Source organism: Heterostelium album, assembly GCF_000004825.1.
Source record: "Heterostelium album PN500 unplaced genomic scaffold PPL_contig12, whole genome shotgun sequence".
NCBI lineage: Eukaryota > Evosea > Eumycetozoa > Acytosteliales > Acytosteliaceae > Heterostelium > Heterostelium album.
Window position 1 is genome coordinate 1,387,044 of NW_008805089.1, and position 14,405 is coordinate 1,401,448.

The 14,405-nt window shown below is 29.4% G+C and overlaps 5 protein-coding genes across 5 annotated transcripts; 4 read left to right on the top strand and 1 right to left on the bottom strand.

Moving 5' to 3' along the window:
• Positions 1 to 63: 63 nt before the first annotated feature.
• On the bottom strand, positions 64 to 3,698 carry PPL_05777 (uncharacterized protein; the record flags this gene model as incomplete). The annotated part of the gene is made up of 9 exons (XM_020576650.1): positions 64 to 310; positions 421 to 442; positions 626 to 943; positions 1,011 to 1,423; positions 1,573 to 1,713; positions 1,993 to 2,204; positions 2,588 to 2,673; positions 3,621 to 3,648; positions 3,693 to 3,698. 9 exons carry the CDS (start codon positions 3,696 to 3,698, stop codon positions 64 to 66), a joined length of 1,473 nt encoding a protein of 490 aa, XP_020433899.1.
• Positions 3,699 to 4,785: 1,087 nt separating this feature from the next.
• PPL_05778 (uncharacterized protein) lies at positions 4,786 to 6,771 on the top strand (the record flags this gene model as incomplete). The annotated part of the gene is made up of 3 exons (XM_020576651.1): positions 4,786 to 5,261; positions 5,358 to 6,608; positions 6,753 to 6,771. 3 exons carry the CDS (start codon positions 4,786 to 4,788, stop codon positions 6,769 to 6,771), a joined length of 1,746 nt encoding a protein of 581 aa, XP_020433900.1.
• Positions 6,772 to 7,053: 282 nt separating this feature from the next.
• metap2 (methionine aminopeptidase 2) lies at positions 7,054 to 8,605 on the top strand (the record flags this gene model as incomplete). The annotated part of the gene is made up of 3 exons (XM_020576652.1): positions 7,054 to 7,153; positions 7,279 to 7,531; positions 7,603 to 8,605. The coding sequence occupies 3 exons, from the start codon at positions 7,054 to 7,056 to the stop codon at positions 8,603 to 8,605; spliced, it is 1,356 nt and encodes a 451-aa protein (XP_020433901.1).
• Positions 8,606 to 9,075: 470 nt separating this feature from the next.
• Positions 9,076 to 9,770, top strand: PPL_05780 (glutathione S-transferase; the record flags this gene model as incomplete). Its single annotated transcript, XM_020576653.1, has 2 exons — positions 9,076 to 9,114; positions 9,195 to 9,770. 2 exons carry the CDS (start codon positions 9,076 to 9,078, stop codon positions 9,768 to 9,770), a joined length of 615 nt encoding a protein of 204 aa, XP_020433902.1.
• Positions 9,771 to 11,043: 1,273 nt separating this feature from the next.
• atp7a (heavy metal translocating P-type ATPase) lies at positions 11,044 to 14,104 on the top strand (the record flags this gene model as incomplete). The annotated part of the gene is made up of 5 exons (XM_020576654.1): positions 11,044 to 11,283; positions 11,361 to 11,612; positions 11,673 to 11,826; positions 11,892 to 13,934; positions 14,010 to 14,104. The coding sequence occupies 5 exons, from the start codon at positions 11,044 to 11,046 to the stop codon at positions 14,102 to 14,104; spliced, it is 2,784 nt and encodes a 927-aa protein (XP_020433903.1).
• Between the last annotated feature and the right edge of the window lie 301 nt (positions 14,105 to 14,405).

Sequence of the window (14,405 nt, forward strand, 5' to 3'; positions counted from 1 at the left end):
AAGAATTAAGATAATTACAATAATATATATTTGTATATTTGTATATTTGTTTGGTTGTTTTGATTATTCACTTTTTTTATTTAATTCATTTGTAATTGAATCGATGGAATCTAATCTTTCCATTAATGATGGATGAGAATAATAATATAATGAAAAATAGATATCTGGTTTAATGTATGTACCATTTCCATACATTGAAAGCAATGCTTTCTTCATGTCCAATCCATTCTCGATGGCATAACGATCGGCTGCATATTCGAATTCTCTTCTAATTAAATTGGTAACAAATCTTAATAGATTTGCAAATGTACTATATAAATATGAAAATATAACTAAACCAACACTAACCTAAAAAATGTTATAAGATTATTAATTTATCATGATGATTATTGAATATTCAAATTATTATTATTTACTTACATCAACTCTTTTAAAACCAAAACTATAATAAAATATAGGTAAATTTACAACTCTTGAGAATAAGAAAATAAAATTACCTAAAAACAACAACTGTACAAATAAATGTTTCCATGAATCTAGATGATTATGTTTTTTGTTTGTTTAAATAAATAAATAAATGATATTCAATATATTAAAATGTGTGTAATTAATTAGTTAATCTTACGTTTAAATTTATGATGACCTATTTCATGACCGATAATCGATAGAATCTCTGGTGTTGATTGTTGCTTAATAAGATTATCATATAAAACGATACTGCTACTCCAGAAACCCAATAGGAATGCATTTGAATGAGATACTCGCTTCGATCCATCCATTGTGTAGATCTCTTTCAATGGAAAACCAAGTTTGTTCGATAGTTTACTGATTTCCTCTCTTAATTCGCCATCCTCCATCAAAGAGAAATTGTTAAACAAGAATGCTAACGATGGATACATATCAGAGAAGAATAATGCTACTGTTGAAACAAAAATGATTATATCTGAAAAAAAATATTAATAATTAACAAAATAAAAAAAAGAGAGTAAATTTGTTTTAATAATACTTACATAACCATTGAAATGGGAATTTCCATGAGAATAATGCAATTGTAACTGCTAATAATGGTAATCCAATTAATAGTGATACTAGAAACATTTTAATTTGATCGATTACTATTTGCTTAAACCAATGATTTGATGTTGTTGTTGTTGATGATGATGATGATGATTGAGATGAAGATGATTTATCAGAGACATCTGATTGACAATCGACAAGGAATACTCTGTACAACTCGAATGGTAGTCGGATAATTGAACTGAATAAACTGATCATTAAAAGATAGGAAATACCACGAGTAACTTCATACTCTTGTCCAAAGCCGTAGGCACTCCAAAGATACTCATTGCAATTATAGATATATAATAAAACACCAAAGTTTAGTATACAACACTCCAAGATGAAACCAATTGTAGACTCGGTTCTAGAGAAATTAAGAAGTCCAAGAATGTTTTCCTATATAAAGATTGGTTAAAATTGCAATATTAGGTTAAACGTTGATTAGATTATATTAGATCTGATGAATTATTTTATTATTATTTGATCTTGTTAATATTATTATTTATTACTTACAATATGATATGTTGTATCAGTCCAGTTGGCCGTGGGATTACGATATTGTCGGATGGTGAATGACTGACGAATGTCCAAGTAGAGTTCGAGGAAGAATATAAAGGTGTTACAGCCCAGAGTAAAGTGAAACCACGGTATCTCCTCGAGTATTGGTGTAATGTTAAATATAACCATTGCTAGTACTACACATGCACTCGAGTACCACACAGCTCTCTCAATGGTACTTGAAGAAGTCATTGTTTCTTACTAACTTTCTTTTTTTTTTTTTCTAAGTTGTTTTTTTTTCAACTGACCAACAGCAGCAGCAACAACCAACAAACGACCCACACTACCTACAACCACTTGAGCTCAACCAATAACTTAAACTTGATAATGATAACAATAATAAATCTATCTATCTTTTATTGCTAATGAATAAACCTAATCTTTGATGTGTTTGTTTGTTTGTTTGTTTGTTGTTGTTGATGTGTTAATGCTGATTGATGTAATTTGTCAGGTTTTGTTTGTTTGTTTTTAGATTGATTTAAAAAAAAACCGTATAACTGTATGAAATTTGATATCGAGTGTGCTTTAACACTGCGCAAATCTATGATTGTTTGATTATTAGTCGACAATAACAACAACACAATCAACTTTAATAAAAAAAAAATGTTAAAAAAAACGACACACAACCTTGCTCAATCATTATGAATCAATTTCCAATTTTTTTTTGCAAAAAAAGACATATATTAGAAGGGGGGTTTTCACATTATTCTTTAAAGTAATCATTTTTTATAATAATTTCCTAACATCAGAATCTTTAGAATAATAATATTAATAATAGCTATTAAATAATTTACAAATTAAATAATAAATATACTATTTTTGAAACAAATAAAATATATATTGGAGATAATTTAATGTAAATTTACATTTAAAAAAAAAAAAAGTAAGTAGATTTATCTTTTTTTTCTTTCCTTTTCTTTTTTTTTTTTTTTTGTTTTCGTTAATTAGTAAAGTTAGTTTATAAACTAACTTTTTTACACCAGAGTAATATCTCATTGCTCAAATAAGGTGTTGTAAATGTTTGACGAGAATGATCAGCAAATTTATATTCTGCTGCTGATGTGTTTGTTTTATGTGTATGTATGTTTTTATACATACACAACCTTTTTTTTTTATAAAAAATGTGAGTCAAGTTGTACACTGTTATCACACTTTTCTTATCTCTTAATCAATTTAGTGATATGGTGTAAACCAAACTTCAGATATTAATAATAACAATAATAATAACCCAAATCAAATCATACCGCTTCATTCAAAATTAAACCAAACAGCCATCTCAAATCAAGATATAATGTACATTTTTTTTTTTATTTATTTTTTTGGTGGTGAGCAATAATAAAAACAAAACACACTCCAACAATCAAATCATCACCATCAAAACTTAACACCAATCCCAAAAAAAAAAAAAAAAACAAAAAACAAAATTGAAAAAAAGAAAGAAAATAAACATTTCAGCAATTTGTTGGTGATGATTTGATGATATTATTATTAGCAAGTTGCTGAATAATAACAACAATCATAATTTTGGAGGGAGGTCAAATAATAATCAATACTACCTCTAATAAAAGACTGACTGTGCATTGCATCTTTCTTGCTGATCAATTGACACTGACGCCAAAAAAAACTCCAAAAAAAAAAAAACCACAACAACCTCCCTCACAAATTCCAAATTAAATTTTGTTTTTTTGGTAGGTTGTTGTGATTTTTTTTTTTTTTTCAATATTTTGGCAAATTTGTTTTCTTTTTATTTTTTGAGTTTGATGGTGTTTTGTTGTTGTTTTGATTATTATGGTGTAATTATCATCTCATTTTGTACGTGTTGTTGTTTTGTTGGTTTTTTTTCTTTTTTTTGCCAATAATAACAAAAAAAAAAACCAAAAATAATAATATAATAATAATAATTAAATTATTATTGAGTGAGAGAGTGACAGAAAAGAAAAAGAATCATAACAACTCTTGATGCAACAACCAAAAAAGCAACAAAACTTGCTACATTTATTTACTTTTCTCTCTTTTTGTACACCAATTTACCTTTTTATATTATAGTCAACAAACAAAACAAAACAAAACAATACATACATTTTATTTATTTCAATATATATATATATATATATTTTTTATTTTATTTTTTTAATTATCAAAAAATAAACTAACCTAATAACAAAACAATAATAACAACAGAAAACAACAACAACAACAACAACAACATCATCATCATCACAAATAAATAGCACCAATAAATAGTTTTTAGTTAACTAATTAAATTATATATATATATAAATTAACAAACACCAACAACAACAACAAAACAACACAATAATAATTTTTTTCTACAACAATATATATATATATATCAATATATACATCTATATCAAAACAACAAAACAAAACATTAAAAATAGAGTTGTTAGAGAATCAACATAACCATATAAATATTAAAATCTAGTTATTTGCATTATAGAATCATTTAAAGCAATAACAAAATCTTGTTTCCTAATTTAAAAAAAAATTTATATTTTTTTTTAAAAAAATTTAAACCCAAAAACAACAATAACAAATAAATACAACCATACAACTCAACATAACAACACCAGCACAGCTTCAACTATTCACTCACTCACTCTCGCTCACTTTTTTACTTTTAAACTAACAAGTGCATCATTATTCATTATTTAATGATATATATAGAATAACAGTAGTAATCGCAGCAGCAGCAGCATAAATAGTAACAGATATTTAGAATATATTGTTTTTATAATTATTATTTATCACAATTATCCAACTATTCATTTTATATAAAAGTCGTAGTAAATTTAATATATATTTATAGTATATATGTAGAAGAAAAAGAGAATTGAGGTTTAATAATATTTAACCTGTTCTATAGGAGAATAGAGGTTCTCACCCTCTTATCAGTTTTAACTCCAACAAACAAACAAACAATAACAACAATAACAACAACAACAACAACAGTTTATTTTTTTATTTTATTTTAATATTATCTTTATTTAATTATAATTTTAATAATAATATTTTTTTAATACATATATTTATTATACGACATTATTATATTATACATTTATATTTATATAAATTAGTTTAGTTTTTTTAGTTTTTAGTTTTTTTTTTAAATAGATAGATAAATAGAATAGAATAGTATCGAATAGAATGGCAGAGGTTGAAAACTCACATCTGATAGATCCATATCTACCAATTGGTGTTATATATAGTTCGTCGAGTCATCCATCGAGTACTGTTGTTGATAGTCGTAGTTTTGCACAATATCCATTTCCTGCATTGATACATCATCACCAGGTTGATTACAGTAGTGGCGGAAGTAGCAGCAGTAGTAGTAGTAGTAGTAGTCAAATTCAGTCAAAATCAATTTTAAATAGCAATATACTACACCACAATCATCAACATCAACAACAACAAAACAACAATCCTATTCAACAACAACAACAACAACAACAACAAAACAATAATATCGGTCAAAAGAAAAGAAAGACATCAAGAAATACTTTTGTAAAGGAATCTCCTATTGTCGATGAATCTTTGGTTTATAAACAGTTTCAAAATCAATACTTTAATGACATAAAATTACAACAACAACAACAACAACAACAATTCAATCCACAATTAATGTATGTTTAAACAAAATAATAATAGTAATAGTTAATTATTAATAATAGGATTATTGCTAATATTATCTTTTTTTATTTATTTATTAAAAAATGTAGTAAATTAAAAGAAGAAGATAAACATAATCTTCATCAATTATTATTTTTACAGCAACAACAACAACAGCAACAACTTCAAAAGCAGAGATGGATGGATGATAAACATCAACATCACTCTTCTTCTTCATCACCACATGTATTTTTCAATACATTTGATGAAGTAAAGCCAAATAATAATAATAATAATTATATTTTAGATAAAGATGAGAATTTAATTATTCAACAACAACAACAACAACATCAAGTGAAGAAGCAACAACAACAATCACAACCAACTATAGCTACAAATTTTACATTTATTTCACCAAATTTAAATAATACCAATACTAGTAATAATAAAAAGAAATCGATATCTACATCAAATGTTCAATCATCACAACAGTCACCATCAAACTATAGTTTGATGACATCAACATTCCCATATATACAATCAATCACCAATAATAGTACATTGAAACAAACAAGCCAACCGATTAATACAACAACACAAATTCCACAACACCAACACCAACAACAACAACAGATTCATAAACCAATTCCAAACAAACCATCATTGAACAACAACAAGAAAAATAGCACATCTCTTCATACACCGATCGTGACAGCAACAGGATCATCACTAGGAGGCCCAGCACCACGACCCTACTCATTTATTACCATCTCGGACAAGCTCAATGCCTTCAAACCAATCACCAAAGAGTTCCCACCAACAGCATACACCAACTCTAGTTTCCCTGTACTCCACTTTGCAACTCCATCGTCACCAACCTTTACTTCCAATCGAACACACTACTCATTATCTCCATTTATACCAATCGAAAAAGATACTGTTTTTCCCTGTACAACAACTACTACCACTACCGCAAATGCAACACCAACTACCAATGTTCAATCTATAACAACACCAATCAATAATATTCATAATGTAATTTATAATCAACCACCAAATAATAATAATAATAATAATAATAACAATACATTAAATATATCAAAACAACAATTCGAACAACAAATCATTAAGAATAATACACATCATAATCATCAACAACAACAAAGCAATAATAATAATATATCAAATAACCAGAATAACATTTTACCGAAAAAGAAAAAGAAGTCACAAGGATACTGCGAGTGTTGTAATGCTGAATTTGAGAATCTAAAGACTCATCTTGAGAGTAAAGAGCATCGTAGTTTTGCAGAGAAAGATAAGAACTATTCAAAGATTGACAGTATCATCATGAATATCTCTTTGTAAAGAATCATTATCGTCCTAATAGGTCCATCATTAGAATTGGCTTCTTTTATAGATTACTTTTTTGTTTTATATCCCCCTCCCCAACAACACAACTCATACCTTTTTTGTAGTTATATTATAGAGCTATTTTTTTTATTTAGCTTTGTCTATAATAATTAATAATAATAATAATAATCATAATAATTTATTATCATAACATGATAATCTTTGTACTTTTGGAAACGAAAGTAGAGATTTATTTAATAAAATTAAAACTTATATCTTTTAAAATAATATCATTGGCGTTATCTTGATATGATAAGAGTTTTAACTTTTTAATTTGGTTAATTATTTTTAAATTTAATTTAATTTTTGCAAAAAAAAAAAAAAAAAAAAAAACGATTATATAATTTCAATTGCAAACATTTAACATTTTATTTGTTTCAATTCAAAATCAAATTGATGTCAGATAAAGAGATACCAAAGGTAGATCCTGCTACCAACAAAAAAGAAGAGGAAGAGGAAGATGATGATAGTGCTGATGAATCAACTACAAATGAAAGTATGTTTTAGATATATATTAATATAAATACAAATGAAATCTTTATTTGTGTATAGGTTAGTTGTTTTAAAACTATTCAAAGATTTCTAATTATTATATTTATAATTATTATTATTACTACGTAGAAGCTGTAGGTGTAGAATCTGCTGCTTCTGGAGAGGCAAAGAAGAAGAAAAAGAAGAAGAAGAAGAAGAAGTCAACTGCTTCTACTACTACAACAGAGAACAACAGTAATGGAACACCTACTGCTGCTGCTGCTGCTGCTACTGCTTCAACAGGTACAGCAAAAGAACAAACTACACCACCAACCATTCCAGTTTCAGATTTATTCTCAAATGGTATTTTCCCAGTTGGTGAGGAATGTGAATATAAAAATGAGTATGTAATACTATATTTATCTATCTATCTATCTATCTATAATTTATTTTATTAACTCTTTTTTATTTTAGTAATTCATATCGTACAACAAGTGCAGAAAAGAAGGAATCTGAAAGATTGGATTTCACTTTATATAATGAGGTTCGTCAAGCAGCAGAAGTACATCGTCAAGTAAGAAAATACGTGCATACTATTGCAAAGCCAGGTATTGCATTGATCGATCTCGTTGAGAATCTAGAGAATGCATCGAGAACATTGATCAAAGCCAACGGTTTGAAGGCAGGTATTGCATTCCCAACCGGTGTTTCGATCAACAATATCGCCGCTCACTACACACCAAACACCGGTGACAAGACCGTATTGAAATACGACGACGTTCTCAAGATTGATTTCGGTACTCACGTCAATGGTCACATCATCGATTGCGCTTTCACCGTCAACTTTAATCCAAAGTTTGACCCGTTGCGTCTCGCCGTCAAGGAGGCGACCAACACTGGTATCCGTGAAGCCGGTATCGACGTGCGTCTCTGTGATATCGGTGCCGCCATCCAGGAGGTCATGGAGTCACACGAGATCGAGTTGAACGGAAAGGTCTATCCAATCAAATCGGTGCGTAATCTCAACGGTCACAGCATCGCACCCTATGTCATTCACGCTGGAAAGACCGTGCCCATCGTCAAGGGTGGCGAGGGTACCAAGATGGAGGAAGGTGAGTTCTACGCTATCGAGACATTCGGTAGTACCGGTAAGGGATTCGTGCAGGAGGATCTCGAGTGTAGTCACTACATGAAGGTTCACAACGCACCACACGCCACCATCAGATTGCAACGTGCCAAACAACTGTTCCAACATATCAACAAGAACTACGACACTCTCTGTTTCGCCAGAAGATGGCTTGACAAGGCCGGTGAAGATAAGCATATCTTGGCACTCAAGAATCTCTGTGAACTCGGTGTTGTCGCTGCCTATCCACCACTCGTCGACATCAAGGGATCCTACGTCGCTCAATATGAACACACCATATTGTTACGTCCAACTTGTAAAGAAGTTTTATCAAGAGGTTCTGATTATTAAACAAAAAAAAAAAAAGTTAAATCAATCAAAAAAAAAAAAAAAAAACCTTAATAAAATTAAAATTTTATCAATTAGTAATTATTATGTTGTTGTTTTATTTGAATGGTAAATAAATCTTATTGTTCAAAATCAATAAAAATTTTAACCAATTAATAGATAAATTTAATTAACAGTAAACAATCAAATCATTTTCATTGGTTCATCCCCTTTTTTCACCATCTGTTTTCAGAAAAAAAAACAAAATTGTTAACATATCTTCCCCACTTTCACCAAATACAATCCATTTTTTGATATTGTATTTAAATTGTTTATTTATTTTAATAATTTGATTTTAAAACAATTGATTATATAAACAAAAAAAAAAACAAAAAATATTAATATATACTAATTTACTAATCAAAAAAAAACAATAAATAATTAAATATCACTTCTATTTATAAATCAAATAATTAAAATCTCTTAATAAAAAAATGGATACTGTTGAAAGTGGCAAACCTAATTTATATTATGTAAGTTTTTGCTTAACCTTTAAATAAATAGAATTTTTTCTAATTAGAAATTTTTTTTTTATTTTTTTATTTTTTATCAGTTTAATACTAGAGGTCGAGCTGAAACCATTAGATTAATATTGGCATATGTCGATATTGAATATAATGATATTCGTATTGATTATCCAATGAATGATACTATTAGAAAGACATTTACCTTTGGCCAAGTCCCTTATTATGAAGATTCTGTAGTAGGAGGTCTCTCACAGTCTATCGCTATCGAACACTATTTGGCCAATAGATACAATCTCTCTGGAAAGAGTTTGAAGGAGAGAGCTCTGATTGAGTCGTATGCCCATGCTACACGTGATGTTGTAAATCCATACTACCTTGTCAAATTTGATGATGCTGCCATTCGTAGATACCAGACCGATGTTGCTCCAAACTATCTATTAAAATTTGAAAGGCTACTCTCTAAAAAAACAACGATCTATATTGTTTCTGATGAAATAACTTGGGCCGATCTGTCGATTTTCAATCTCATAGACTTTTTCCACCAACAAAAAATGTCAAAAGCTATTGAACCATTTCCAAATCTAAATCTCTTTTATCAACAAATTTCTTCAATTCCTTCAATATCTCAATACTTACAATCAAGAGAGAAAACAAGATTCTAAAAAAAATAATCTATGAATTTGAATCAATTTAATATTTGTAAATATGAATAATCATCTTAATACCTTAATTTTGTTTAATAACAAAACAACTTTTATAACTCATCATAAAGATAATAAATAATATTAATTTATTATCTTGTTTGTTGATATTATTTTTTAAACAATTTGAAATTTCATATCTGGTAAAACCCAGAAAAAAAAAAATCGGTTTAAAACACCAGAATTAGCTTTTTAAACAGAAAGATCTGCAACAAAAAAGTTTGAAAACAACAAAACTGACACCCATTTTTCACTGTCATCATTCAAAAATTTTAATTTATTCTATTTTTTATTCAATTTTTTCAAAACACCTCAATATCACATCATAAATATGAATTAGAATATTCGATTATAATATAATTTCATTCCATGATCATATAGAATTGTACGATTATTTTTTTTTTGATATTTTTCCTCTTATAATAATATATAGTATTGTTTGGTCCGATTTTTTTGGGTGACAACATCTGTAATCAATCAAAAACACCACAACAACCTGTTTTTTAAAACAAAAAACCAAACAAACCAAACAAATATTTACCAATTGATTTTAAACACAACTTCATCACACACACACATAAACAACCAAGCCAACAAATAACAATTAAACTAAAAGTAAAAGTTCAATTTTTTTGAAAACCAAAAAAAAAAACAGGCGGTTATTAAAAGGTAATCACTCATTAATATTTAACATTCCCCTTCATAAGCTTCCTCTTCATTCTTCCTCTTCTTTTAAAAAAAACATTAGCATTAGTTGGCTAAAACTTCCTCCTCCACACAACCAACCAACCAATTAATTATAAGAATAACTTTAAAACCAATCATTAATATATTAGTAGAATAAGATAATAGCATCTTTAAGTAGATAGAGATTATTTATTATTTTTTTGTTGTTTTTTCTAATTATACAGAAATTAAACACACATTACCAAAATACAATAAAATACGAACATAGAAACCAAAAAAAAAACAAAAATACTTTGTTGTAACTTTTACACAACACACACACACACACACAAAATATCGCTCTTACTGCAAAATAAACAAAAAAGGTAGAATAATTTCACTTCACTTGTTTTTTTTTCTGTAATTGTTTATTTATTAAATATATATATATATAATTGTAATTGTTGTAATAATAATAGTAGTAGAATTCATAGTAATAATATTTTTTTTAAAAGATTATTGTAATATAAAATAAAGATTATTAGGTAGAACAGTTTCGATATCGAACATGTCATATATTAAATTAGAGGTTATCAATGATACCTCTGATGAAAGAATCGATATCAGTGATGGAGCTGCCAAAGAATCTAGTCTAAAGAAGGCTGTCTTTAGTGTACATGGTATGACTTGTTCATCATGTGTCGGTATCATTGAATCGTTTATGTCCAATGTAGATGGTATCATTTCGATTCAAGTTGCATTACTTCAAGAGACTGCCGATGTTAAATTTAACCCATCTATTATAAATGTAAGTGAAAACAAAAGTAAACATTAAATCACATCTTATTAACTATATTATTAAATTTATTATTATTTTTTTTTTAGGAAGAAGAGATTGCTGAACAAATAAATTCAGTTGGATTTGAAGCAAAGCATATAAAACAAGCGGAACATAATACTTTGATGTTACAGATTGGTGGTATGACATGTTCATCATGTGTCGGTATCATTGAGAGTATCGTTGGTCAAATGGATGGTGTAACAGAGATTAAAGTAAATCTTGCATTAGAGAATGCTAGAATCATGTATGATCCTGATTTAACTGGTGCAAGAAATATTATTCAACAAATTGAAGATGTAAGTTAATAATAATAATTAATAGATTTTAAAACATAATAATAACATTTTTTATTAAAGGTTGGATTTACAGCTAATTTACCATCAACAAATATAGAAGATACAAAGAATCTACAAAAAGAAGAGATTGCAAAGATACAAAGAGTTCTATTTATTAGTGTTTGTTTCACCGTACCTGTATTTTTAATTGGAATGATATTACATAAAGTTACATGTAAGTTTTATTATTAATCTAATTAATCATTAAAATCTAACTTTTTTTTAATATTATTTTTTTAGTTTGTCAATTTTTATTTACAAGACAAATTGTACATGGTGTTAGTATTGCTGATTTTTTAATGTTTGTGTTTACAACACCTGTACAGTTTTGGGTTGGAAAGAGATTTTATATTAATGGATACAAGTCATTGAAACATGGTGGTGCTAATATGGATGTTTTGGTTGCACTTGGTACTAGTTGTGCGTATTTCTACAGTTTGATGGTTATGATTATGGATATGATGAATCCAGAGTTACCAGAGACCAATATGGAGATGAAGACCTTTTTCGATACTTCTGCTTCGTTGATTACCTTTATTTTGTTGGGCAAGTACTTGGAGATCATTGCCAAAGGAAAGACATCGGATGCCATCAAAAAGTTGATGTCACTTCAAGCGACCAAAGCTATTCTCTTGGGAACCGACGGTAATGGTAATATTCTAGAGGAGCGAGAGATTGATATCGAGTTGGTACAACGTGGTGATATTCTCAAGGTGTTACCAGGTAGTAAGATTCCAACCGATGGTATTGTAGTTTCCGGTGTTTCCAGTGTTGACGAATCGATTATCACTGGTGAATCGATGCCTGCAACCAAGCAAGCCAATGACAAGGTGATTGGAGGTACTGTCAATCAAAAGGGTGTTCTTCATGTGCGTGCCACTCGTGTCGGTGGTGATACTTCGCTCTCGCAGATCATTCGTTTGGTTGAGCGTGCTCAGACCGAGCGTGCACCCATTCAATCGTTGGCCGATAAGATTAGTGGTGTGTTTGTACCGGCAGTTGTTAGTTTGGGATTGCTGACATTTTTCGTTTGGATTGGTATTGGTGCTTCCGGTGCAATCGATAAGATCATAGAGAATGCCAATTCCACTGTATTCCAATTTGCTCTGAGAAATGCCATCTCTGTCATTGTAATTGCTTGTCCATGTGCACTTGGATTGGCTACACCCACAGCAGTCATGGTTGGAACTGGTATTGGTGCTCAATGCGGAATTCTAATCAAAGGTGGATCACATTTGGAAACTGCACACAAGATATCTGCTGTCATTTTCGATAAAACCGGTACTCTCACCACTGGTAAACCGATTGTATCGGAATCACATATCATTGGAAACAAGTATGATAAAAAGACATTCTTTGAGTTGGTGGCATCGGCAGAGGCAGCCTCTGAACATCCATTGGCTGGAGCTATCGTCAACTATGCCTTTACAGTTTGTGATGTCACTGCTACCACTGTACCAGAGAATTTCGAGAGTATCACAGGTTCAGGTATTAGAGCAATCGTCAACAAAGTACCACTGATGATTGGTAACATGAAATGGATCAACGAGTGTGGTATCAACTTTGCCAAGACCATCTCTGACACCAACCGTATCAATGATATCGAAGCAAAGATCAAACGATTGGAATCCGAAGGAAATACAGTTGTTTTTGTTGTGTTGAATGAAGAGATCTGTGGATTGATTGCCATTAGCGATCAACTGAAACCAGAGGCACGTCCAACTATTACCGCTCTCAAAAAGATGGGTATCTTCCCTTGGATGGTTACTGGTGATAATCCACGTACAGCCAATGCCATTGCAGCACAATGTGGTATCACACAGGTTTTCGCAGAGGTGTTGCCATCGAATAAATCGAAAAAAGTACAGGAATTAAAACAACAGGGACATGTCGTTGCTATGGTAGGTGATGGTATCAATGATTCACCGGCACTCGCCGAAGCAGATGTTGGTATTGCTATTGGTGCAGGTACAGATATCGCTATTGAAGCTGCTGATATCGTTCTCGTTAAATCGGATCTACGTGATGTCATCACCGCAATCAGTCTTTCAAAAACAACTTTTAATAGAATTCGTTTCAACTATCTTTGGGCTACCATGTATAATATTCTTGGTATACCGTTGGCTGCAGGTGTTCTTATTCCAGCAGGTTTCAGTATTCCACCGATGGTTGCTGGTTTGGCAATGGCTTTTTCAAGTATTAGTGTAGTTTTATCAAGTTTACATCTTAAAATGTATAAGAAACCTGTTATTAAAATACATAGTGATAATTTCCAAGCAAATGGTAAGTTATATATAATTTATAATTAATTTAGATAATTAACTTGATAATTAACTTTTTATTTATTTATTTATTCAGAATCATCATTTAAAAAACATATATCATTTGAAATACCACTTAAAGGTGTACAAGTCGAACAACAATCTTTATTATCTAGAGAACCCGATCCCTAGATATAAATTTATTTAATAAATATAATATTATTTTTTTGAAATCAACATTCATCATAGTCAATATGGTGTATAATATAATTTAAAGTCTTAAAACAACTCTAACTGGTAAGATGACCAACGATCTTCCGGAAGAGTACTTTTAAAATTAAAAATTGTTTCTTTATTTAATTTCTAAATTAAGAGTATTTTGCTTATTAAAAAATTAGAAAAAATATAGAATGAAAGAGAGTTGCAAGAATCTGTTGGTTTTTAAGTTGGCAGGAAATGAACTTGTTGGTCAAATGATAGATCATTAAAATAA